The following is a 25984-nucleotide window of genomic DNA, read 5'->3' as shown; positions in this document are numbered from 1 at the left end:
CAGAGCCACAAATAAAGGGGAACAAAGGAACAAAAATACGGATGGACTTTAAATATTCTTAGAAACTTGCTAGAATAACATGGTTTCTGTTAACATTTAACATACATTTTACATACACACACACACACAGTTACCACTCAAACTGTGCAGACTGTCCTGACTTTTGCCTCATATTTTTGCTATTTCTCATAAAATAAGAAGTTATGTACCTACCATAATGTTCCATGTTAGTTGTCTTCTTTCTTGCTGGATGGGTTCGGAGCCGATCCTCGGCTCCGACTCGACCACTTACTAAGCTCGAGAGCTACTTTTACCGGCTCGAGGCAACCCTACATCCCATGATGCTAGGCGATAACTACCCAGATCTCGTTTGGTAGCTGAAGAAAAAATTAGACATCATAGTCCTCCAACTGGAGAGGAGGAGGAAAAGGGATAACCCCACCAAAGATCCCAATCTAAGTTACACTAGGACAAGCTATTAGGCTGGCAATGCTAGATCAGGACTCTTCAAGGAAGAGGAAAATCTTCTCGGTCTGTCCAGTCTAGGGGGGTGGTGGGCGGGATGCAAGAAAAAAGGCGAGAGAAGACAACTAACATGGAACGTTATGGTAGGTACATAACTTCTTAATGTTAAGTTGTCAATCTCGCCTTCATTCTTGCTGGATGGGACCGCGTCCCTAGCACCTTCATCCTGGGTGGCTCATTGGAACAGACTCTTGAGAACGGTGGAACCAAAATTTGCCCTATTTCTTGAGGCCAAGTCCAATTTATAATGCGAAACAAAGGTATGAGGAGAGGCCCATGTGGCTGCCGCACAAATAGTGTCTATTGGTAGCCTAGCTTGAAAGGCTGTAGATGCAACTAGTGCTCTAGTTGAATGGGCTCTTGGCCTAGAAGTCAATTCTCTACCTCTGAGGTGATAAATACATGTGATCACAGAAGACAGCCACCTAGATAGGGTTACCTTAGATACCGGAAGGCCTTTCTTATTCTCTGCATAAGATAAAAACAGTTGATCAGATTTCCTGATTTGTTTAGTCCTGTCCAAATAGTAACGGAGCTGGCAATGAACATCCAGATAATGTAGTTTTTGCTCCACCCTATTAGAATAATTTGGAGAAAAAACTGGGAGATCAACTGATTGATTTAAATTTGTCTGCGAAGCCACCTTGGGTAAGAAGGACGGATTAGTCCTTAGAAAAACTCTGTCTTTGTGGAAGACTAAATAGGGAGGACGAATGCAGAGGGCATGAAGCTCAGATACTCTCCTAGCAGATGTAATGGCGACTAGGAAGAGTGTCTTCCAGGAAAGTAATTTCAATGAACAGGAAGCCGCAGGTTCAAAGGGGGGAAGAATCAAGGATGTTAAGACTAAATTTAGATCCCACTGTGGTGGAGGATCTTTGATCGGGGGCTTAAGTAAAAATACACCTCTAAGGAATGCCTTGCAAAGCTTATGGGACATGATGCTGCGGTCCGACAGGCCTATATGGAAATTTGAAATGGCTGCCAACTGAACTTTTACTGTGGAAGAAGAAGATCCTGAATGAAAAATTTCAGCTAGGTAGTCCAAGACCGAATGAATTGGAGCAGTAAAGGGATCTATATTCTTAGCCTTTGCCCAGAAGGAGAAACATTGCCATTTACTAGTGTAAATCCTTCTGGTGGAAGATTTAAGGGAAGCTACTATGATATCCCGGACGGGATTAGAAATCATAGGAAGCCTGGCTAGGGACGGAAGTGGAGCAACCAAGTAGTGAGGTTGAGAGAATGTAGGGATTGGTGCAGCTGTCCCGACTGATGGGTCAAAAGATCTGGGACTGGATCCAGATGCCAAGGCTATACCAATAGATAACGGTGCAGGAATGGAAACCATATCTGTCGAGGCCAAAAAGGGGCAATGAGAATCATCTTGGCTCTCAAGGCGGTTGCTTTCTGAATTACTTGTGGTATTAGCGGAAGGGGTGGAAAGGCATAGAGAAGTCCCCAAGGCCAATCTTGGACTAGAGCGTCTCTGGGGGGATGGCCTGGAAGGGGGAAGAGTGTGAAGAAGTCGGGGCATTTGCTGTTTTGAGGCGAAGCAAAAAGATCACAGCAAGGAAGGCCCCACTTCTGAAAGATCTCTTCCGCCACAGATTGTTTGAGAGACCACTCGTGTGGCATGAGTATAGCTCTGCTCAACTTGTCCGCTATGATGTTGGACTTCCCGGGGATATGCGTTGCTATCAGAAACCACTGAGAAGAGATTGCCCATTACCAAAGTCTGAGTGCCTCTCGACACAGGGGATAGGACTTGGTTCCGCCCTGCTTGTTGATATACCACACTACGGACATATTGTCCGTTTGGATTGCAATAGTTCCCAGGGGAAGAGAGTCATGGAGGGCTTGCAATGTTAAATGCACTGCTCTCATCTCCAGGACATTTATGTGCAGGTGGCATTTGAAAGGTTGCCAAGTGCCATGGACCATCCTGCCCTGAAAATGCCCCCCCCCACCCGATCAGGGAGGCGTCCGATGTAACTGTGGCGACCGGGGAGGGAGGAACAAAGGGTCTGCCTTGATGGACTTGAGGGGACAACATCCACCAAGACAAATGACTTTTGCAAGTTGGAGTTATCATGATCTTGTGATGCATAGGGAGTCGTTGAAAAGACCATTGAGCGAAAAGCATCCACTGTAGAAGACGCATGTAAAAACGTGCAAGAGGAAGAAGTGTTATGGCGGCCGCCATAAGACCCAATACTTTCAGGACATACCTGGCCTGAATTTTGTCACTCTGAAGAAGAACATGGACATGGTTTTGAATATCTAAGACCCTTTGATCTGTTAACTTTGCTGAAAGTTGTATGGTGTCCAAGTTGGCGTCTATAAAGGTAATAGACTGACAAGGCGACAAGGCAGACTTTTCGAAATTTATAGAGATTCCTAGCCCTCTGCAAATGTGAATGGTGTAATCTCTGGCTTGGAGAAGTTGATGCCTGGTGGTGGCAGTGAGGAGCCAGTCGTTTAGATATGGAAACACCTGGAATCCTTGACGTCTCAGGTGAGCCGTAACCGCTGCCATACATTTGGTGAACACTCTGGGGGCTGTAGTGAGACCAAAGGGCAGGGCTCTGAACTGGTAGTGACTGGCCCCCAGCTGAAAGCGGAGAAACCTTCTGGAGCGCCAGTGAATTTTGATGTGATAGTACGCATCCTGAAGGTGCACAGAGCACATCCAATTGTCCTTGCCCAGAAAGGGTAGAATGGACTGTAGCGTGACCATCCAGAATCTTGTTCTCGTTACAAACTTGTTTAGTTTGCTGAGATCTAATATTGGTCTCCAGTCCCCTGTCTTTTTCGGTACCAAAAAGAACCTTGAGTAGATTCCGGATCCTAGTTGGTCTGCTGGGACTGGCTGGATGGCTCTTTTTGCTAGCAGTTTTGATATCTCTGGTACTGCTAGTTCCCTTAGACCGGGTGGAACATCTGAAAGGGTTCCCTTTTGCTGAATTGGGGTTTGGATAAAGGGAATTTTGTAACCCTCGGATATGATCGACGTACCCATTTGTCTTGAGTAAGGAAAAGCTAGGCTTTTGGGTACAGCGACAATCTTCCCCCGACTGCCTCCGAAGGTGGACAATCGGGCAACATCTCAGGGATGCTGGAAGGGTTTGTCAGAGACAGGCTCCCTGCTACCCCGATTCTGCGGACCCCCTCTGCCCCTAGGGTGGCGTCTGTTGTTGTTACCCCCTCCACATCGTCTGCATACAGCAGCTTTGTTGATCTGTCCCCTCCAACCTGTTTCCTAATGTAGTCCATCACCAGTATGAACAGCAGTGGGCTCAGAGCTGAACCCTGGTGTACACCCACTCCCACAGGGAACCCCACTGTGAGGCTGATCACTGTTCATACTTGAGTCACTGGGTCCTTGTGCATAGCCTGCACTAATTCTACCAATGTTTCTCGGACTTCAAACCACCACAGTACTGCCCAGATCAGTTTTTTTGGGAACTTGACATATGCTTTCTCCAAGTCTAGGAATGCCCAATTGGAGTCTCTTCTCATCTCTAGCTTATTCTCTAGTATCTGTCTCAATGCAAACATTGGGTCAGTTGTGCTGCAGCCTGATCTGAATCCAAACTGTTTATCTCCATCATACATTCTACTACTCATCTTGCATTCTACTACTCAGCATATCCATTTATCAATCACCCTCTTCAGGACTTTCATGCAATTTGGTAGGAGTTTGATGCCTCTGTACTGACCAAAGTTTTGGAAGTCCCTTTGTTCTTGTACACTGGCATGAGTATGCTTATTCTCCAGTCATCTGGGATATGTCTTTCCCTCCACACTATTAGTACCCGCAGGAGCCATTTCTCCCCTATCTCACCCAGCATCTTTATCATATCTGCTGTGAACTCATCTGAGCCTGCCACTTTTCCTGACTTCATCTTCCTTAGTGCTGTTCTTACATCTTCTAAGGTGGGCTCCTCTTCTATCATAGGCAGTTTCTGGTGCAGTACAGCTTCTGTGGGATTTTCTTCATTTAGAAGCTGCTAGAAATACTCCTTCCATCTGCCTTTGATGTCCTGTGGACTGGTGAGCAGGTTGTTGCTGGCATCCCTTATGAAGGGTGTCCGACTATCTTCTCTATCTTTCTGCCTTTGCCTTGCAACCTGATACAGTTTCTTTGTGCCTTTTACTGAGTCACTTTCCAGAAGTTGTCAGAGTGCCTCCAGTGCCCTATTCTTTGCTATTGCAACTTCTTTCTTAGATGAACAGTATTTAACTTTTTTTTTTCCTTTGCAGGAAAAACCCTGGATGAAGAAACTCAGAGAAGGTACTTCCTCACCATCAAGAGATCTCTCTTCCTAGCTACCCCGAGCAACATCTCCCATCTAAAATGTACAGACACAAAGAAAACGGTTTACCCATGCCTAGATTAGACACTGAATAGTCACTGAGTGCATGGCTGACCCCCCCCCCCACAGTTCATGGTGGCTGAAAGGAATACACCAGAGGAAGCCAGACAGGTACACAAGTGGTCTTAGGAATGACAGATGTCCATTCCAGAGCCACCCACTACTAGCTGAGGCATTAACCAAGCCAAAGGTATGGACAAGAGATCTTTGATAAGTTGTACTTCTTTCTAGGTACAGTGAGAGATGGGACAGTAGGAGCAGTTATATATGCTATAAATGAGGTGGAGGTATCAAAGCCAGTACAAGTTGCTGGAACGAGTTGGTGTGAAGGTGCAACATGCAGAGTCCCCTACCAAAGCAATAAATAAGTAGCACACTAAATTCCTGTCAGAAGCCCTTAAATCAAAAGCACACAGACAGTAAAAATGGCAGTTAGGCTGTCAGTGTACACAAAAACTGACACGCCCCAAAATGAATCTTATCCATTCAACAAACGTCCTGACACTAAACTTAATAAAAGTCAAAACTTACACAGAGTACATTTTCACATAAAACAGACCCCAAATAAGTGCAAAAAAACAGCTGTCCCCATCAGAAAACGTCTGATATTGAAAATGCCAGTTGTCTTAAAGGAGAAATACCACTTAAAGCCCCTAATTAAAAATAATATACATTTTTTTAAAGGTCAACAAATGTGTGGAAGGTACCCACCAGGAACTTATCTGCCTGAAATGATGCTATAAGCTCATTTCCGCTCCTGTGAAGCCTCTGAGCTGCTATTTCACAAGACAGCAATAAAGTACTACAGATTCACTTGGACTGCTGATTTTCCCCCAAGGGGTTGACCAATCAGCGGCTAGAGTGAAGGTGTGGAAGGGAGCCAGAGGCTTTGGAAGCTGTCCAGTTTGTGTGTCCTGGGCATGACATGATTCATACAGCCTAAAGGTTACTGCAGCAGTGAGAATGAACACTTCTTTTTTGTCCATTGGTGGCGTAGGGGGTGGAGGTGGGGATCTGCTCACCCTGTAAGAAAAAAATTACTCAATTTCAACAAAAGTGCTTTAACAGAAACAGTTTTGGAGTTTCAGCTTTTGGGAAAAGCAGTGTCAATCGACATGAACACAAATACTTTGGATATAATCCTCCTTTTCGATTTTCTGGTACAGGATCTACTTATCTCTGGGAAAGCAAGTGAGCAATGATGGGTGAACAAATTAGAAGTTATGTACTCACCATAACGTTCCATCTGAGTAGGTGTATTCATTTGTCTGCAACCTGTGGGTTATGGATCCGATATCGGATCCGAACCGGCATGGTTTTCCAGCTATGGATCCAAGCTCTCAGCTCCTCCCCTCACCCATAATGCCCTGCTCTACCCTCATGACCTCAGATCGAGTTTGCCAAAGCAACAACACCCTGAAAAGGGTAACATAGAATATGCAGGAAACTGAAAGGCCAGGGGGATAGGAGGGCGGGATGGTTGCAGACAAATGAATACACCTACTCAGATGGAATGTTATGGTGAGTACATAACTTCTAAATCTGAAGTAGGATATTCATTGTCTGCAACCTGTGGGACAGAGTCCCCAGCTACCTGAATCTTGGGCGGCCATCATGGAAGGATATTCCGGAGCACCAGAGAGCCAAAGGATGCTCTACCCTAGATGCAAGATCCAACTTATAGTGGGAAATAAAGGTATGAGATGAAGCCCACGTGGCTGCTGCACAAATATCATCTAGAGGAATCCTAGCCTTGAAGGCTGCCGAGGTAGATACTGACCGGGTTGAATGGGCATGAACACCCTCCGGTGCGGGCCTTCCTGAAGCTTGATAAGCCAATAAGATGCACTGTGAAATCCAGCGGGACAGAGAAACTTTAGAAATTGGCTTGCCCAAATTGAATTTTGCAAAGGAAATAAACAACTGGTCGGATTGCCTATGACCAGCCGTCCTGTTCAGATAAAATCTAAGTTGCCTGTGAACATCTAATGAATGTAGCTTATATTCACCTTTGTTTTCATATTTAGGAAGAAAACAGGGAGGTTAATGGACTGATTGATGTTTGCTTCAGAAGCGACTTTAGGAAGAAAGGACGGGTTGGTCCTGAGGTAGACACGGTCCGGATGAAATACCAAGTAAGGAGGTTTAGCTGATAATGCTTGAAGCTCAGAAACTCTCTTGGCCGATGTAATGCCTACCAAAAGGCTGTCTTGTAGGACAAGAATTTGAGATCCACCGTGGCCGCTGGCTCGAAAGGAGGCGGTCAAGGCCTGTAGGACCAGAGAGAGGTCCCAAGGAGGAACTGCTTGTTTTATAGGGGCCTGAGAAGAAAAGTACCTTTAAGAAAAATTTTACACAATTTGGCTGACATAAGAGGATTAGAGTCATGGCCAATGTGATAATGAGAAATTGCCGCCAGTTGTACTTTGACTGTGGAACTGCTGGCACCATCGTTAAAGAGAGTGGTTAGAAAGTCAAGCACTAAAGGAAGAGGAACCGTGAAGGGATTCAGGCCTTGCCGCTCCGCCCACAAAGAAAAACGTTTCCACTTGCTTGGTAAACCTTTCTAGTGGATGGTTTATGAGCTGCCACCAAAATTGCCTTAACCGGTGACGAAATACCGGAGTCCTAATCAAGAGTGGAACTGGAGCAGCCAAGCGGTCAGCTTCAGGTTGTCCAGATTCGGAGGAGGAATGCAGGATGGATGGGATATCAGATCCGGGATGGGATCTAGAATCCAAGGAGGATTCACCGAGTGAGACCTTAGGAAGGGGAACCAGATCTGTCAAGGCCAAACGGAGCAATGAGAATCATTCTGCAACCCACCCGAGAGGCTTTCTGAAGAACTTGGAGCATCAGAGGCAAGGGTGGATAAGCATACAGAAGACCGGGTGGCCAAGCATGCACCAGAGCGTCTCTTGGGGTACCTCCGGAGGAGGTATCAGAGCGAAAAAACTGTCGCACTTGGTGTTTGAGGGAGAGGCAAAAGATCGCATGAAGGGTTCCCCACCGTGCGAATATGCGTTCGCTACTTGACAATTGAGAGACCACTCGTAAGGGGTCAGAATGGTGCGACTGAGCTTGTCCGCTAGGATGTTGGACCGACCGGAATGTGCGTTGCTATTAGAAAGCGGTTGGTGGAGATTGCCCATTCCCAAACTCTCATGGCTTCTCGACAAAGAGGGTAAGACCTTGTTCCCCTTGCTTGTTGATGTACCAGACAACAGACATGTTGTCCGATTGAATCGCAATTGTTCCCAAGGGAAGAAAGTCCTGAAGTGCTAGCAACGCTAAGAGCACTGCTCTCATCTCTAGAACATTGATATGCAGTAAGGTCTCTGAATCGTCCCACGTGCCTTGGACGGTCCGGCCCACAAAGTGCCCCCCCCACCCGAGGCGGGAGGCGTCCGTGGTCACCGTGGCGAGAGGGGGAGAAGCACAAAATGGGCGGCCTTTGTGGAGATCCGGGGAGTGGAGCCACCACAAGAGGGACCGCTTGCAAGCCTTGCTGATCGCTATGGGATGATGCATGGGGAGAGCAAGGTATGACCACTGTACTAAGAGCGTCCACTGTAGAATGCGCATATTGAGCCTGGCAAGAGGAAGAAGTGCTATAGCCGATGCCATGGACCCTAGAGCCCTCAGGACCAACTCCGGAACAGAACTTGAATGGAGAATGGCCCGCACCTGGAGCTGCAGATTTTGAACTCTGTCCGCAGTGAGGAAGGCTCGTAAACTCCTTGTGTCTAGCCTGGCCCCTATAAAATCTAAGAGCTGTGTGGGCGCCAGGTTGGATTTCTTTGTATTTATTGTGATGCCCAGAAAAGGAGCAAGATGGAGAAAGGAGTCTCGCGCCAATAGAAGTAGATGCCTTGTTGGGGCGGTAAGAAGCCAGTCGTCCAGGTAGGGAAAGACCTGCACCCCTGAAGCCTCAGGTGGGCCGCTACCACTGCTAATACTTTGGTGAACACCCTGGGGGCTGTGGTGAGACCAAAGGGAAGGACCCGGAACTGGTAGTGACTGGCTCCCAGCCGGAAGCGGAGAAACCTCCTGGAGCACCTGTCCATCAGGATGTGGTAGTACGCGTCCTTGAGGTCTATCGAGCACATCCAGTGATTTTCTCCCAGAAGGAGGAGAATAGATTGCAGAGTGACCATTGAATTTTTCTTTGGGGACTGCCAGATTCAAGAGAGAGAGGTCTAGGATTGGTCTTAGTTCCCCCGTCTTTTTTGGCACTAAAAAGAATCTGGAGTAGAACCCTGATCCGATCTGGTCTGGGGGAACGGGCTGGATGGCTCTTTTCTTTAGCAGATGGCCAATTTCTGCCAAAGCGGCCTCCCGTTGACCGGGTGGGACGTCTGGGAGGGACTTCAACTTTGGAAGGTGAAGGAAAGGGATGCAATATCCTCTGGATATGATTTGGAGAACCCAGCGGTCCGATGTTATGGACTCCCATGCCGCTAGGTGCCCCGAAAAACGTCCCCGGACTGCCTCCAGAGTGGAGCAGTCGGGCAACCCCTCAGGGTTGCTGCGGGCCGTTCAGAGAAAGGTTCCCTGGACCCGAAGTTTCTGGGAGCCCCTCTGCCTCTAGGGCGGCGTCCTCCCTGTCCTCCTCTGCCACGGAAGGACTGGTTGTCCGGAGCAGGCTGGGACTGCTGCGACTTCCGGAACCACATCTTCTTCTGACCCTTTTGGTTCCTAGAGTAGGGCCTCTGGGGTGCAGAGAAGCGGATTCCGACGGCAGACAGCGTCTTCCCGTCCTTTTCGCTCTGGGTCAACGTCTCGCGAACGGTTTTGCCAAACAGAGCAGAACCATCAAAGGGGGCATTCGCAAACGACGCTTTGAAGGGCTCAGAAAAATCGCAGTGATGGAGCCAGGCCTGACGTCTAGTGACCAGTCCTGTCCCCGCAGCTCTAGCGGCGCCTTCCGTTGCATGGGAGAGTAGCCGCATAGAAGTATTAGTAACTGACCTAAGAGTGGCCATACGGGTGGAGTGCAGAACCCTGTCCTCCTCCGAAATGGACTCGGGGGGGATGCAGCGTATTCTTTAATAAGATCTCGCTGCATCCTAATGACATGTGCCAAATAGTTCAGCGCCCTTACCGAGAAGGTCGCTGAACTAAACATCCGCTTCCCCAAGCGGTCCATCATCTGAGACTCCTTGCTCGGGGTGGACTGAGGACTCTCCTGAGCCAGTTCCCTCTTGGTGGCCGCCGCCGTCAACATGGCATCTACCGGAGGCCCCTTACTCCAATGGGCCCGGTCGGATGGCGGACTAAGGATCCTATCTGGTCTCTTGGGAATTGGCTCCACGGTGTCCAGTTCCTTCCACGCCCTGGTGGTAATAAGGTCCACCAGGGGGTCGGCAGGGGGGGACACCCAAGAGGTAGACGGGCCCGCTTCAAATGCCTCCAAGAACACGGACTCATCCGAGGAAGACTTGGGGGCAGACCACCCCCCCCTTATACGGAGCATTTCCATGATGTCTCCAAATGAGACATCCTCGGGGGGTGACCGTGGGGAGCCTTCCCCTTCCTCCAAGTCCGTGTCTTCTGTGAGAGACTCGGGGGAGTCAATGTGCCTCCTTTTGCACGTATGCTTGCGAGGGACATCCTCTGGGGGGCTGTCAGAGGAGTCCTCACAAGCAGCAATTTGTTCCATAGGAGCAACTTGGGGCACAGAAGCGGGCTGTCCCAGGGGCCGGATGGTGGAAGCCTGGCCCAGTGCAGAGGGAGCGCAGGACAGAGCCGGAACAAGTGCCGGGGGTCCGGAGACCCTCAACAGAGCCCTCTCCACTACATCAAAAGCCGAAGGGGAGCCGACCTCGACCAAAGGATCCGACAATCGGCTCCCCCTCGGATCCGAAGAGTGGACCGGAGCCGGCGCCGAAGCGCTCGGATCCGAAGGGACAGTGCGCTCCGACACAGACGGCGCCGAAGGAGCACTGATCCCCGGATCCGAAGGTCGGATCCAGGCGCCGAGAGGACGGGTCCGACGCACCCGAGGGCAGGGTCGGATCCAGTACCAAGTACTATCGGCGCCGACCCACCCCCGGCTCCGAAGCTGCTCGGCTCCAGCTGCTCCGAACCCGGATAGCGGGTTGGAGAAGGAGCAATAGGCTTAAAAAAGGGTGTTGAGCTCCCCCCCAGAGGGGGGGGAGGCAAGAGCACTCCCATCTGCATCTGGGCCTGGATGAATCTTCTCATCATCCGGTCCAGATCAGCATCTGAAAGGCTATATGTAGATCTCGACAAGGCTACCGAGGTAGGCCTGGAGTGCCTCCTCGATAGCCTCGACGGAGATCGGGTCTCCTCCTCCTCAGGACCCGGTGAAAAGCACACAGGGGACCGGAGCCGAGAAGGAGGAGACCGAGCCGACAACGGAGCCGGGGGAGAAGCCCGCTTGGCTGGCGGGGCCGAAACAGAGGTCTCGGCCCGCCGCTTGTGGTGCTTCTCCCTCCGGTCCTTTTTCCTAGCATCCCTCTCCTCTCCAGAAACGGGAGGTTGAGTCCCAGGAGCAGGAGGGGGTGCCACGGAGGGAATAACCGGAACCACGGTTGCTCCCGAAGGAGCGGAGGCCGGAGCCGAGTCTGGCGGTAAAAGACCCGCCAAGACAAGCTTGGACCTCCGCTCCCTCAGTGCCCTGGGGTTGAACCCTGCACAAATGGAGCATCCAGATGTGAGGTGTTCAACCCCCAGGCACTTAACACACCGAGTGTGGCCATCAGCCGGGGAGAGCTTATGGCCACACTCGGAGCATTTAGAAAAAACAGATTTGGGCTGATCAGCCATCCAAATCTATAAAGCTACTAAAATAAAGTAACTAAAACTAATACAGACACACAGGCCCAACACACACTCTCTACGCCAACAGCGAGGGGAGGGAAAAAAAATACTTAATTTAACTCTAAATAAAACTATCAAAGAGGGAAACCTAAACTTTCACACAAAAATGCACAAAAAACTTTAAATTTTCTGAATTAACAGTTAAGAAACTAGCACTTAGCTGAGAGCTATGAATACCAATCCAGTCACCAGCTGCAAAGCGAGATCTGAGGTCATGAGGGTAGAGCAGGGCATTATGGGTGAGGGGAGGAGCTGAGAGCTTGGATCCATAGCTGGAAAACCATGCCGGTTCGGATCCGATATCGGATCCATAACCCACAGGTTGCAGACAAATGAATATCCTACTTCAGATCATTGGTTATGTTTTGTGAATGTGACCGTTCCTAGGATTGGGGAAATGAGAATCAAATTGCCATCTGCACCCATTTTGAATGATTACTAGTATCCAAAAATCTGTTGTAATTTGGTGCTACAGAAAAAGAGAGAGAGATTCTTTGAAAGGTTCATAAGACACCCATGATGTAGACGGGATGGAGAAAAAGGTGTGGCAGAATTTTTATTTGTCTGAGAATGGGCCTGAGGTGGTTGTCCCTTTTTCCTTGAACTGCCCTGCCACAGTTTCTTAAAAAGTTGCTTTCCTTACTTTTGTTGTGTTTAAACAGTTTTCTATAAAATGGCCCTATAGTGCAAGGAAAATTGTTGCTGTAGTTTGATATAGGAGACTGAAAATTGTGTTCTACCCCATGAAACAGCTTCCACTTTAACTAAGCCTCTCTGAGCATCTACAGATGAATTGCAAAACAAAACGTCTTATTCAGACAGGCATTAAGAATTTCAGATCGGACATCTTAAATATCAGGTCCATAGCCATCCAAACCTAAATGACTGACCAGTTTGCTGCAGCCCAACACACTGCATCAGCATCATCATGTGAAATTATGAGTGTTTGGTAAGTTGGGTGACTGAGGAACGAAGAGAGGATTTAGATTCTGAGCTAGGTAAATCAGCAATTTTCCTTTTCACGTCAGCAAAAGACTCCAAAAAGAACTTGGAAATCTGAAACCGACAACCAGCAGTTCTAAGCACTAAGCTTGAGAAAATGTAAACATGGTTTCCTAACCTATTAAAGACTCTGCCATCCTTGTCGGAAGGTAATAGATTAGAAGCAGTCAGGTGTTTTAGACTTAGAGAATTTTGATACTGAAGTTATTGAAGGATTGGCTTTAGGGGTTACAAAACAGGTACCTATGAGACTCTGGAACTATATACATTTCAACTGGATATCCTCTGAGCAGGAGATTAGCCATCAGTAGTACTAGCTGCATTAACATAATCCTTAACACTGCAGTAAATGGGAATATAGATGCTGGTTTAGGGGGTCACAACTTGCAACAGGTCATAGTACCTCTGTTGAGTTTCAGATATCTCCTTATTGTTCTATTTAAACAAGTCTTTCATCCTTTCAAGAGCATCAGAGGAGGACAATTCCTCTCCAAAGGGGAACCTGAAGACTTGGGAAGCATAAGCTAAACAAACCTCCATGACATCACAAACAGATTCTTAATCTGAAGGAGAATGAAAAGTTTGCTTTGAATGAGTATGTGCTAACAAAGCAATCTGAAGTAAAAATGCCTTAAACAAGCCTTTAGGAAAGGAGAACCATTACTCTTTTGTTTCCTTGGATATAGGGGGTAGAGGGAGTAGAACAGTGCTTCGGTTTCCGAGTTTTCTTCCTAAGAGACTCGTAAGAAAACATCTGCTCAGACTGGTCCTCGCTGTAGATGCCAGGCACCTGGTCAGCAATTATCTGCTGAATGTCTACATCTCCTCCCAAATTGATCAAGTGTGGTTCCCCCTTGTCCATACTAGATGGAAGTCTGACCCTAGAGAACATGACAAACTCCCAACCCTTAGATGTTTCTAAGCAACACTCAAAGGACTGGAAGCAGCCAATGAGCAGTCAGAGGATTCCAACACGGCCACAGCAAAGTCGCATATCAAGAGCTAGGGAAAAGAGGATGTTCGAGATGGCACTAAAGAATCCTCTCCTTTCCTTGAAGGCCAGAAGAGAAACATCTAGTGCACAGGCATCAGTTTCCATAGCAGGCCGTGAAAGAGATTTAAGCCACTGGTTCTCTGCAAAGAGCTTGACAGAGTTAAGCCAGCTACTAAGGTTCTTCTGTTCAAAGCCAAACAAACGGAACATAACCAGAACTTGTGTTCCTCACATAGACTCCTACATAGTTTGTCTTTTCTGTTTAAGGGATTTGATGGCCATGCAAGCACTTCCTTCTCTCAAACATAAGCCAAAAACAACTGTACTATTCACAGAAAATAAGATGGAAAGTCCCCAACAGGGTATTTATCTTCTCCAAACTCTCAAAAACTAGCTGACCACCAAACCATTGAAAATGCAGCAGAGAGTCTTCCAATAACAAAAGTCTTAATTTTGCCATCTGTACTTTTTTTACTGGCACCCCTCGTGCCTACTCAAATGTATTGGCAAGTGGAAGGCGTTCTCAAGTTTGAATACTGGTCAGATGTCTGATCCTTGGCAGGATGTACAGCTTAGGTTATTGCAAAAGTAGTCTAATGATGAGTGTAAGACTGGGAAAAGAGAATGGAAAAGCAATTTACAAGGAACAATGGGAAGAAATCTAAGTCTCCCATGCATGCAACAAAGTCCATAAGCTTTAGGCATTTTGCATAGAATCACATGTATTTTTACATCCCAAGTACACTTCAGAGGATTTTTCCTTAGGTAGATGAATACTGGAGGTGTGATGCAGAATGTATAAAGGTAAGTGGAAACTTGCTTTTTCATGAATGCAACAAGTTTGCAGATTAAAAAAAATTCCATACAGAGTACTTTGACAAATTGTGGAGGACAGAATGGTTATAACTAAGGAAATTGTTCTCTCTCCAGCTGGGGTACAAATATGAATTGTCTAGATATACAAATGCCTTAGTAAGCTTAATGTTATTGGCTGCCTAAAAAGCAATTACTAGGAAATAGAAATCAAAATCTATTTCATATACAAGGGAATCTATGGATATTGTAATGATAATAAAAAATTGGCGGTGAGATCATTAGAAATACATCTGTGGAACAATCCAAGCAGAATAATGTGTGTGGAGTGAGGCTTAAGGCAAGGCAAACATTAAGCAACTTAATATTGGATTGCATGAAAAATTTTAAATCATATATGCACATTGCACAACAAAAATGGAAACTTACCATGGTTTGCATTTTCTACAAATATACGCAATCATATTTTACAGACTAAAATGGGTTAATTTAATAATGTTTGAAAGGTGTACGATTTTGGAGTAACCAACTGGAAAACTTACTAGTCTTTACTGACTTCAAACTGGGTCAGATTCTGCGAACCACAAGTCCCCTCTGCCTAGCAAGAACCCTAGACAACAGGCAAGACTGACAATTTTAAGCCATTAGGGGTGTCCTCCTGGGAGAATGATGGAGGTAAAGCCATCTGATCCATGAGAGCCATAGTCACTTTTGACAGCCAGCTTCTTCAGGGGTAGTTGGCTTGAAAGAGGACCAAAAAATCAGAGAATTTCAGCTGTAATACGGGCTTGTTATGTATTTTGCAAGTCATCAGCTGAATTTGGTAAGGCTGCCTAATGACTTCCCTTGTACCAGCATCAGTAATGGTCTAAATTCAGAAACTCCATGAAGGAAGAAAGCCCAAGACATTTTGCACAAGTGCATAAATAAGCATGATGCCTTAAGCAGCAACAACCCACAGACTAATCTGCTATGAAAGCTTTGAACTGGCTCAACCATCTCGTACTCGGGACAAAACTCTAAGTGTCAAAATCTTCCACAGCCTGACTATCCTGTAAGAAATATTGAGGAGCTAATGACTGTAACTATGGAAATGATTCTTTTAAGCTGGGAAATAGAATCTGAATTGCCTAGATATAGGAAGGCATTAGCAAGTTATTTGCTGAAGTTAAAAAAAAAAAAAAAAAAAACAGTTACAAGAAAATGGAAATCAAAATCTAAAACAAATGTACTTTGAGTATGAAAAAAAGATAAAGAGCTGGATAAAGGATCTTTAGATAAGAAAAGGAGCGAATTACACAAATAAATGGAATTTGGATGAAAAATACATGCAGAATAAAGTTCAAAAGGTGTGAGTTTTAAGGGAAGACAGGAATTTAGCACTTTTATATAATGTTGGACTGAATGATAATTGTTATAAAGAAATAAAACATATTAATGTATAATGCATGGTAAATGAAATGTTAATGTTTTTTTTTTTCTGCTAATATACAAATTTGCATGTCTTACGTGATAATTTAATAAAGGTGTTAAATGCAAACAAAGAAAGCTTTCCATGGTAAATATTAAGAGAAACTTCATGAGAAGTGAAAAAAAATTCTGCCAACAAGGGCTAGGCATGCTCTCCTAATGTGACACCTAGTGTGTGTGTGTGTGTGTGTGTGTGTGTGTGTGTGTGTGTGTGTGTGTGTGCATATATATATATATATGTATATATATATATATATATATATATCTACACACACAAAAAAAAAAAAAAAATATATATATATATATATATATATATATATATACACACACACACACACACACACGCTTGTGTGTGTTTGGGATGCATTGCCAAACAGAGTAAAACAGCTGAACTAAGTTGTAATGATATCCCAAATGTAAACAGTCTGCAGATGGCCTTGGATATATTCATCTACAAAGTCCTTCCAATGAGGCATTTTTACAATGTACATGCTTCTTGATTTCCAGCGGACAGACCCTTTGCCACAAGTCCAGCATTCTTCAAGATTTACCTATTGCCTTCTTAAATGGTCTTAGAAGTAACCCATTTTCTTTACAAGCATTCATGCATTTCTCTCTGGATTTTGTTTCAAATATACTCTACTTTGTATTGGCTTGCGTGCGCACGTGTGTATAATTTTTTTTTTTTGCTTTTTACTATAAAATCATATTTTCCCTCTAGCTTTGCACAAACCTGAGACATTGGTCATCTGTAGGAAGGGGACAGTTTTTCTTTCAGTCATTCTATACTGCTTCACATCAAAACAGCAGAAGGCCAGGCTATGTACAGTTAATATACTTACTTTATCAAGCACAAGAACCAAGTGCCCTTTCGTTGATCTAGTCCAGTGCTTCACTTTGTCCACTGCTGTCTGCAGTATTTTAGTGGCATCATCTGTAAAATGCTGGCTCAGTCCATTAACAAAGGCTTTCACACACTGTGGAGACAGAAGATGAGCTCCACTCAAGACAACCTAGGAAAAACAAAATCCATAAACTTCCAGCAACCTGCAAATGAAGTGCAATAAAATACTACTACAAATGGACTACAAGATTTCAGAAGTCCCTCCTTAACACTTATAAAAAACAGCTATTTGTAAGTGTGAAAAGAAAATTATTCAGACAGCTTTATCACATCGTATTGGGTAAAGTGCTTTCCAAGTAAAGGAAATGAAAGTTGTGACTAGTCTAGCTGTTCAACTGCATGCGAGGAAAAAAACAAAAAGCTACAAAATGAAAAAAGCCCCAACTTAACTCCTTGCTCCCTGCATGACTTTTGGAACCAGTACTTCTAACTACAGATCTTAGTGCAGCAAGCACGAAATATAGTTGCTTCCCATACTCAGGACTGTAGTGTTGACCAAGTATCACTAGATTACATATATACAAAGAAACACATAACAATATATATTTTGAACTTCTGCACAAGTCAAAAAGAAACGAGGTAGATATAATGACTGATGTATTCTGGTTTAATACCTGGGCCCTTGTCTGCAGGATATACAGCAGAACAGTGATGAAATCTCAATTATGCACAGCTACTGTAGTATTAGCGGGTGTAGCTGCCGGGTTCTAAAAAATATGTCATTTTTCAGGAATTTCTCAATGCACGCAATGTTATAATGTTAATCAGTGACAATTCTGAAATGTTACTCTAATTTGCTTAAAGTTAATAGAACATCAGATTTTGAATCAATGTGCATTTTCTGAACAAAAAGACAAATGAAACTCTGTCTGGTACTGTTAAATGACCACAGTCCTCAGTGATTTACCAGAGATTCCAACAATTTATAAAAGACAGGGCAAAAATATGAAGCAAAATCAAGGATGCTGCAAAATCATAAACAGTTGAGTAATGTAAAGAAAATATATCCACAAGTGAAATGTGTGAAAGGGACTTCCAAAGTGTCAAAGGAAAGATAACTAGATGAACACTTATAGTGTAATCACACTCCCATACGTTTCTACTTAATTTTACTGAAAAAAAAATCTCATTTACTGCAAATTATAAAATCAGATTTTTTTTTCTTTGAAAGTACCACTGCAAATCTCATGTATGATGCATAACTGTTGTTTTACATTTGAGTAGGACAGTCTCATTGCAAATAACTTGTTAGAGGCATGACTACAGCTAAACAGGAAATGAATCTGTAGCTGAAATGGCTTCTCAAACCTCCATTCCACAGAGAAGTAACACTGCATGAACTTACCTTTCCACAAGAATGCCAAAAATGGAATATCTCCTGGATTGGACTATCATCTTTAACCAACCACCTTCCATCCAGTTTATTAGCAGGCCTACCTTAGAGACCACTTTCCACGTTTTTAGCATAAAAGGTTTGTACAGCCATATAATGTTCTTAAACTATTCTACTGGTCCTTTTATAGGATGTTTGCAATCTACACAGCCCATCAACTGTACTCTATAATGTACCACGTTTATAAAATGATGTAGTTACTAATAACCCTAATGCATTCAGGACAAATCTCCCTTAGAGGACAGGAGTGTTAAAAAGTAAAATGTACATGTCTTCTGAAAAAAAAAAAAAAAAAAACAGGAAGACTATATTGTAAGTCAGGAAATGTTTGGTTGTGATGAATGATCTTGTGGGGAAAGTGGACTACTAACCATGATTATAAAAATCACAGTCAGTTACTCCTTTGGCATTGCCCTGACAATCCATATAAGGAGAAGGCTCTCGGAAAGGGCAAGTTATACGTCACGCAAAGAGGCTTGTGTTCCAGTGCACAAAAATGGTACCCGTTGTGAGATATCCAATTCAGACTTCCTTCTATACTAAACCCCATCAAAATCCTGAAAGGATTCACTCCTTCATTCCCAACTCATGGATTTTCTCCACTCTAGAAGCATAACTCTCTGCATCACAGATTCCAGGAAAACTAAGTTGTTAGTACTGTGTTATGTGCAGTAGACAAGGTTATTTGGAATGCGACAAATATAGTTCAAGTTAAGGAAACATATTCCTTAACTAATTTAAAGTCTTGGGCACCATATGACAAAAACACTCATGATTGTGTCCAACATGTGTGTGCATATTAAAATATTTAGTATATGCATATCTGTTTGTGTCGCTGCATTCAGACACACACACTAAAATAATTTAAGAATTGTTTGCAAGATACAGAGTTAAACAGAAGTATGCTCACCCTGATCCATATTAATTAGCAGAGAGAGTCCCTCAAGGATCTATATTAAAATTCAGAATACAGAACCATAAATGCTTTCCACAATTCTGGTTCTGGGAAAAAGTCCTTTGAGGAGTGGAAAACTGGATGCTGATGGCAGATATATAGCTTTGTCATCCTGTTCACTCCTGGTGGGTATACCTTTAACAGTGGGCACAAATAGAGTAGACCTGTCAAAGGGGGGACATGAGAGAATTTCTTTATGCTTTCTACAGTCACTTTCCAGAAGCTAGTACAGTGTCTCTCATGCCTTGTTTGTTGCTATTGCAACTCATTTCTTAGCCAGTCAGTATTCTTTCTTAGAAAAGATAGACCAGGCTATCTCCCAGCTTTTCTTACACTCCTTTCTTTTGATGACTTCTTGGAGTTCTGCATTCTACCACCAGCTTTCTTTATGCACCTTTTTTTCATACCTGGCATGCCAGCATATCTGCTCTATAATCCTCACACATGCTGTTTTGAAGCACGACCATTTGTCTTCAGTTCCACCTATTTCCTCTTCTTCCAGAGGTGCTAGAGCCCCGAGTATTTCCTTGATCACTTGTGCTTTCTCTCCATTTAATTTCCAGGTCTTCAGCCTATTCTCTGTCGATCTAAGATCCTTCTCCAGCCAATGCTTACAGCTGATTGTGGCAACCAGTGGTTTATGCTGTGGACCTACTGTTTCAATTTGACTTTGCAAATCACTGATAGAGCCCCTGTCTTGTATGTGATCTTGTGACTGTCTTCTCTTGCTGAGTCATATGTTGCCAAACAGAAATCTAAAATGGCCTCCTCCTCTTTATTCCTGTTGCCACACCCATGCGGACTCGGACAGTCCTCGCATGCTGTTCTGGATGTCCTGATATGTGCATTCAGATCACCAATTACCAGCACTGGTTTCTGCTGTCCTGATTTATCTAGTAGGTCCTGGATCTGCTGTCTGAACATGCTTTCCCTCACCATCACAACCCTACTGGGGGGTGCAGTCCTCAGAAATGCTGTTTTGAGGCACTGCCCAATTAGAATAGTGCCCTATACTTACACTGGCTCCTGAATGCCATGAGTATGTCACTAGTTCTGATGACATTCATTATCTTCCAAAATCTCTCTCCCATCACAATTCCCACAACATTTCTACTCTGTCCTTCTGAGTAGGAGGATGCTGGATCCAACTTGAGCCTTTTAACTTTTACATCCATCTTGCCTCTTGGATACATAGGATGTCTAGCCTCATCCTTACCATCACATGTGTTCCTTCAGTGAACCTACAATGAGCATAGCAATTCTTAGTTCATGCTTCATGCATAGCAGGTTGATAGATTTCATGACCAGCATTTCAAGAGAGCAATCTCTGGTAAACCAGTTGTAGCAGTTTATTGACTCAGGGTTGCCAGGCTTTATGTCAGGTATACACTAGCCAAGCTGTAGTTTACTGACCTAAGGTTGTCAGGCTTTATGCCAAGCATACCTTAGCCAATACAGGCACAGACCCACTACACAGTTAGCATAGATCTCTGCATTAGGTTAGAGTACACTGGCTCCTAAATCCACTTATCACTGACAAATACCCATGCCATTTTTGGGTAATATTATTCCACACTACAGTATCATCCAGTGTCAGTTTTTATAATGTCGAGTAGCAAGACCGGACACTGCATGCAGTCTGTGATCCATGTTTTCCTGTCTTGAGTATATGGCGCACTACAGTGGATATACAACTCTTCCCCCTAAGGGCACCATTTAGAGTACGTTCTGATCCCACAACTCCATTCTTGAGCGATACTGAAATGGAAACACTCCGCATATTTTTGGGATGTGGGAAGATCAACACAGAGACAGGGAGAACATGCAAACTCAGAAGTCAGAATTGATGCCAGTACCTTCTGCATGGGAAGTGAAGACCATAACCATTATATCAACTGGTCTATCTACACTTAGAGCATGCATTGTGTAGATGGTGATTACAGCAATGCTATCATTGCTGATTAAATTATATATTCCATGTTTGTTTGGCTACATCTTCTGTACATAACTGCAGTGACTTGCCCTCCATACTGCCAAGAATCTCTGTCTCCAGGCTGAACCTGAACACGTTCCATGTGGATCTGTGTTCTACACTAGTTAATGAATAAACATGCTGTCATCCAGGTAAGGATAAACATATGCTTCTCATGTGTGCTATCACTGGGGTTCAAGTATTTGTTAAATACTCCTGACAACAGCTAAACCAAAGGGCAGGGAAATAATCCAGACATGTGACAACCTCACCACACACCTCACAATGTGTCTGTGACCTCTGAAAATGACATCTTTTAGATCCAGAGTACCCATAAATATCTGGGGGATTAGCATAGAAGTTAGTGCCTGCAGGGTCAGAATTTTAGAATTTGCTAATGTTTCGTTTCTGAGAACTAGCAAGAGTCTGGAAGAGAAGCCTTTGCAATGCGCACTTTTGATAGTACCCTGAAATAATCTCTTCTAAAGATATGTGCTTTATGAGATGCGCCCGTTATCCCTCGATGCATCTGGAATTCTGTTTTTTTTTTCTTGCAGATTTCAGAAGAATTGCAGGCCCAGTTTTCTGAAGTATCTTCTAGTCATTACTTGTAATATGATGCCAGTTTGCTATCATGGGGCAAGGGTCCATTTTTTTTTCAGTGGGAGAGGGGGATGGTTATGGCAGTCACAGCTTCTCCCTAAGGGGTTCTCCCTAAGCAGCCTTGCTCTCCCCCCCAGCACACTTTATCATATGAAAGGCCTTGCTACTATTGGGCAAGTTTTCCTTTGCCATTCACCTAGTAGAAAGGACCTCAATTTGAAGGATTATCAACATTATACTTAACTGGAAAGGATTTAATATGTCCTTGACAGATGCCATAGTTCTTCCTTTGTCCTCCAGTTTAAACAGAGTAGAAATCTGGAGTTAAATTAGAAGTTGCTTTGAAGGGCAAAGTAACTGTAATTCTCTTCAAGCTGTGACAGAGTCCTCAGCCATGTGTGAAGTGAGTTATAAGAGCTGCCATTGATGATGCATCCAAAGCATCATATCCACCATTTAATGAAATGAAATTCAAGATCCAGACAAGTTTGGCTTTTCGCTGTGTGATACCTTAAACCTCTTGTAGTGGACTCCATGGGATATATACACTTCCCTTAGACACATACCAATGTTTCACCTATGTGACTTCAGAATGTCTGTGTTTTTTTTACTTTTGCCACAGTTTGGCAACAAAGATTAAAACCAAACTTGATGTCCATAAACATTAGGGTGTTAAATGTTTTGCCTAGGTTACATTTTTACCCTTTGGTTTGGATGTTATTTGAGATACTGGGCAGATATCCTAATATTTATGAACAGCAGGCTTAGTTTTAAGCTAAATGCTTCCCCAAATGTAGCCAAACAATCCACTTATGCTGCACTGACAAACCCAGAAGAAGGGCAAAAAGTACAGTTGTGTACACTTACCATAAATGTAGATGTTCAAGTGTATTCACTGTTGCAGTTATCACATTTGGGTTATCTGCCTGCAGGTAGCCCACAGTCGGCCTGTATACCAGAATATTCGGATTTCTGCGTTAGATGCTGTCGCTTCTTCCATAACGTCAGGTCGTCAGGGGTATAAAACATGCAGCTGACGCCATTACATCAGTTTTTCTTGCCCCAGATGCCTGCCCCCACAATAGGAAGCAATTATATGGTATGTAACACCCCCATCAAAAAGCAAATACACATGATATCATATATGCCAAACAAGAAGGAAAGGTAGAGCCAAGAGAAGTCAGGGGGTTGGAGGGAGGGTAACCAGGACTGCAATAGTGAATACACTCGAACATCTGCATTTACGGTAAGTGTACACAACTGTATTATGTTCTTCATGTTTCACTGTTGCAGTCATCACATTTAGGTTGATTCCCAAAGCTAAGGAAGGGTGGAGACAGTTAAAGAGCATTAGGACTAGCAAGCAGGCCATGTAAGACTGCTGTGGCAAATCCAGCTCTGGATTTAGAAAAAATAGGCAGGTGGTAATGCTTGGTGAAGGTATGTACAGAGCTCCAGGTAGCAGCTTGTAGAATGTCCCTGGAAGGGACTTTTCTGAGAAATGCCGTAGAGGTAGATGCAGCCCTGGTGGAATGTGATCTTATCCCCTGTGGGGGTAGTGTTTCCATGGTGCTTCTAGCAGAAATGGATGCAATGGGCTAGCCATTTGGAAATGGTTTGCTTTAAAATGGTCTTCCCCGCTGCAGCAAAGCTAACTAGTACCTGGTCAGCTTTTCTGAGAGGCTTAGTTCTGTCCAAATAGAATCTAAGCTGTCTGTGCACGTCCAGAAAATGCAGTATCCTTTCCCCCTTATTTTGAGGATTACGGAAAAAAGTAGGCAAATGAATGAACTGGTTTAGAGCCACACTACACACCACCTTGTGCATAAAGGATGGATTAGTCCTGAGGGAAACCCTGTCTGCATGGAAGATAATGAAGGGTTCCACTGCCATGAGGGCCTGCAGTTTAGACACACTTCTTGCTGAAGTGATTGCTAGAAGTAAGGCTGGTTTCCAAGTAAAGAATTTCAACTCTGCTGCAGCAGCTGGTTCAAAGGGGGGAAGAGAGTGAGCTTTTCCAATACAAAGTTAAGGTCCCAGTCTGGAGTGGGAGCTCTCCTGGGGGGGGTCTTAAATTTTTGGCACCTCTAAGGAATTGCTTTAGCAGGGAATGAGAGAAGAGGGGTGGCTCAGTATTATACTGCGCTGAAATGGCAGAGGCATGAATCTTAATTGAAGAAAAAGATAGGCCCTTGTGGAGCATTTCTGTTAAATAATCTACAATATGAGGTACGCTGGGCACCATTATGCCCATCCCCCGAGCCTGGCTCCAGGAACAGTATCTTTTCCACTTTTCTGAATAGGATTATCTAGTACTAGGCCTCCTTGCCTCAAGAATGACATCCAGCACCTGCTTACTGAGGGTTGCTAGAGGTGAGCTCAGGGAATTAGCCAGGCTGCAAGGTTCAGGGTCTGAAGCTGAGGGTGCAGAATCTGGCCCGCCTGCTGGGACAGCAGGGAAGGGGTCTGAGGCAGGTGCCATGGTTGCAGCACTGTTAGACTGCGCAAAAGGGGGTACCAGTGCTGGCATGACCAGTTTGGGGCGATCAGTATTGTCATTGGCTTGTCCTGTTTGAACTTTAGTAGAACCTTTGAGAAGAGAGGCAAAGGCATAAATTGAAAGGCTTTCCCAGGTAAAGGACAGGGCACCCACTTTCCAAGCTTGACTGTGGGGAGTTCTGCTGTAGAATTTGTTCAATTGGTAGTTCTGAGAGGAGGCAAACAGGTATACCTCTGGTGTCCCCCAGTTGTTCTTCAAGGGCTTGAATATTTTGGGTTCCATTTTCTATTCGTGTGGGTCCATGTGATTTCTGCTTAAGTCGTCTGCCAATGAATTTAGTTTGCCTGGCAGGAATTGAGCTTGCAGGTTCACTTGGTAGCTCAAGGCTGTGGTCTACAGAGCCATGGCTAGTTTGCAGAGTGGGTAGGAATGGGTTCCCCCCTGCTTGTTTATGTACCACATAACTGTGGTGTTGTCTCTGTCTTTACCAATAGTTGTCCTGGAAGAATAATGTTTTTGAAGGCTGTCAGACCAGTCTGTAAAGTTAACATTTCTTTTTGATTGATATGCAGGTGCATCTGTTTTAGGTTCCATTTAACTTGAATGCACTGCACTGCCATGTGAGCCCGCCATGCATAGTCTGATGCATCTGTTGTTAGGGTTTGGGCAGCACGGGGTAAAGTGAAAGGGAGTCCCTTGCCGTGGTAGCAAGCCTCTGCCCACCAAAGGAACTCTGCCCTTAGACAAGGAATGATAGGCATCATTGTTTCCAGGTCCTGAGAATGCTGACACCATAGACTTTTTAGATACCATTGAAGTTTCTTCATATGCAGTCTTGCACATGGAAGTAACAGAATGCAGGAGACCATGAACCCCAGGGCTTGCAGGATTTTCCTTGCAGATAGTTGGGTTTTTGTGGCCAGTTGGTTGAAGTAGGTTGTCAAATAAACATTTCTTTGGAGTGAGGAATTCCATCTGGGAAGTTGTGTTCAAGCTTGCTCCCAGGAACACAATCTGTTGGCAGGGTATTAGGTGCGATTCCGTCTTGTTGATGGTGTACCCCACAGTGAGGTTAGAAGTGTCTTTACAAATGCCAGGTATTGTAATACCAAATCCTGACTTTCTGCCTGAATCAGGCAATCGCCCAAGTATCGATAAATCTGAATATTTCTCTGCCTGCAAAATGCAATGGCTGGAGCTAGGCACTTTGTGATTACCCTGGGTGCAGTAGATAAGCCAAAGGGAAGTGCAGAGAACTAATAGTGCATGGAGCCCGCCCTGAAACATAGGTAATGTATGCAGGATTCCCTTATTGGGATGTGCAGGTAAGCTTCTTTTAAGTCTAGGGTTGCCAGTCAGGCATCCTTGGCTAGCATAGGAAAAAGCTGTTGAAGAGTTAGCATTTTGAATTTTGGAACCACCAGAAAGGTGTTGAGAATAGACAGGTCCAGGATAGGACACCAAGAGTTCTCTTTTCTGGAAACCAGGAACAGTTGTGAATAAAAACCTTGCCCCCTTTTTTCTGCTGGAACAGGTTGAATAGCCCAGATACTGAGGAGAGAGAGCACTTGTTTTTGGGCCTCCGCCCACTGATTTGGGGGGAGGTCTGGCCATCCACTTGGGTTTGG

The 25984-nt window shown here is 44.6% G+C and overlaps 1 protein-coding gene across 1 annotated transcript in view; it reads right to left on the bottom strand.

Moving 5' to 3' along the window:
* Nucleotides 1–25984, bottom strand: part of ESPL1 (extra spindle pole bodies like 1, separase) — a 2570648-nt gene that overhangs the window by 447878 nt on the left and 2096786 nt on the right. The window contains exon 26 of the mRNA XM_044083892.1: nucleotides 16872–17042. Within this exon, the coding sequence (XP_043939827.1) occupies nucleotides 16872–17042 (171 nt within the window). The remainder of the gene's footprint in view (nucleotides 1–16871; nucleotides 17043–25984) is intronic.

The sequence above is a fragment of the Protopterus annectens genome, chromosome 9.part0, assembly GCF_019279795.1.
Source record: "Protopterus annectens isolate FY-2018-M chromosome 9.part0, PAN1.0, whole genome shotgun sequence".
NCBI classification, from domain to species: domain Eukaryota; kingdom Metazoa; phylum Chordata; order Ceratodontiformes; family Protopteridae; genus Protopterus; species Protopterus annectens.
Note: the sequence above shows the minus strand (reverse complement) of the source record. Positions and strands in the feature narration are given on the sequence as shown.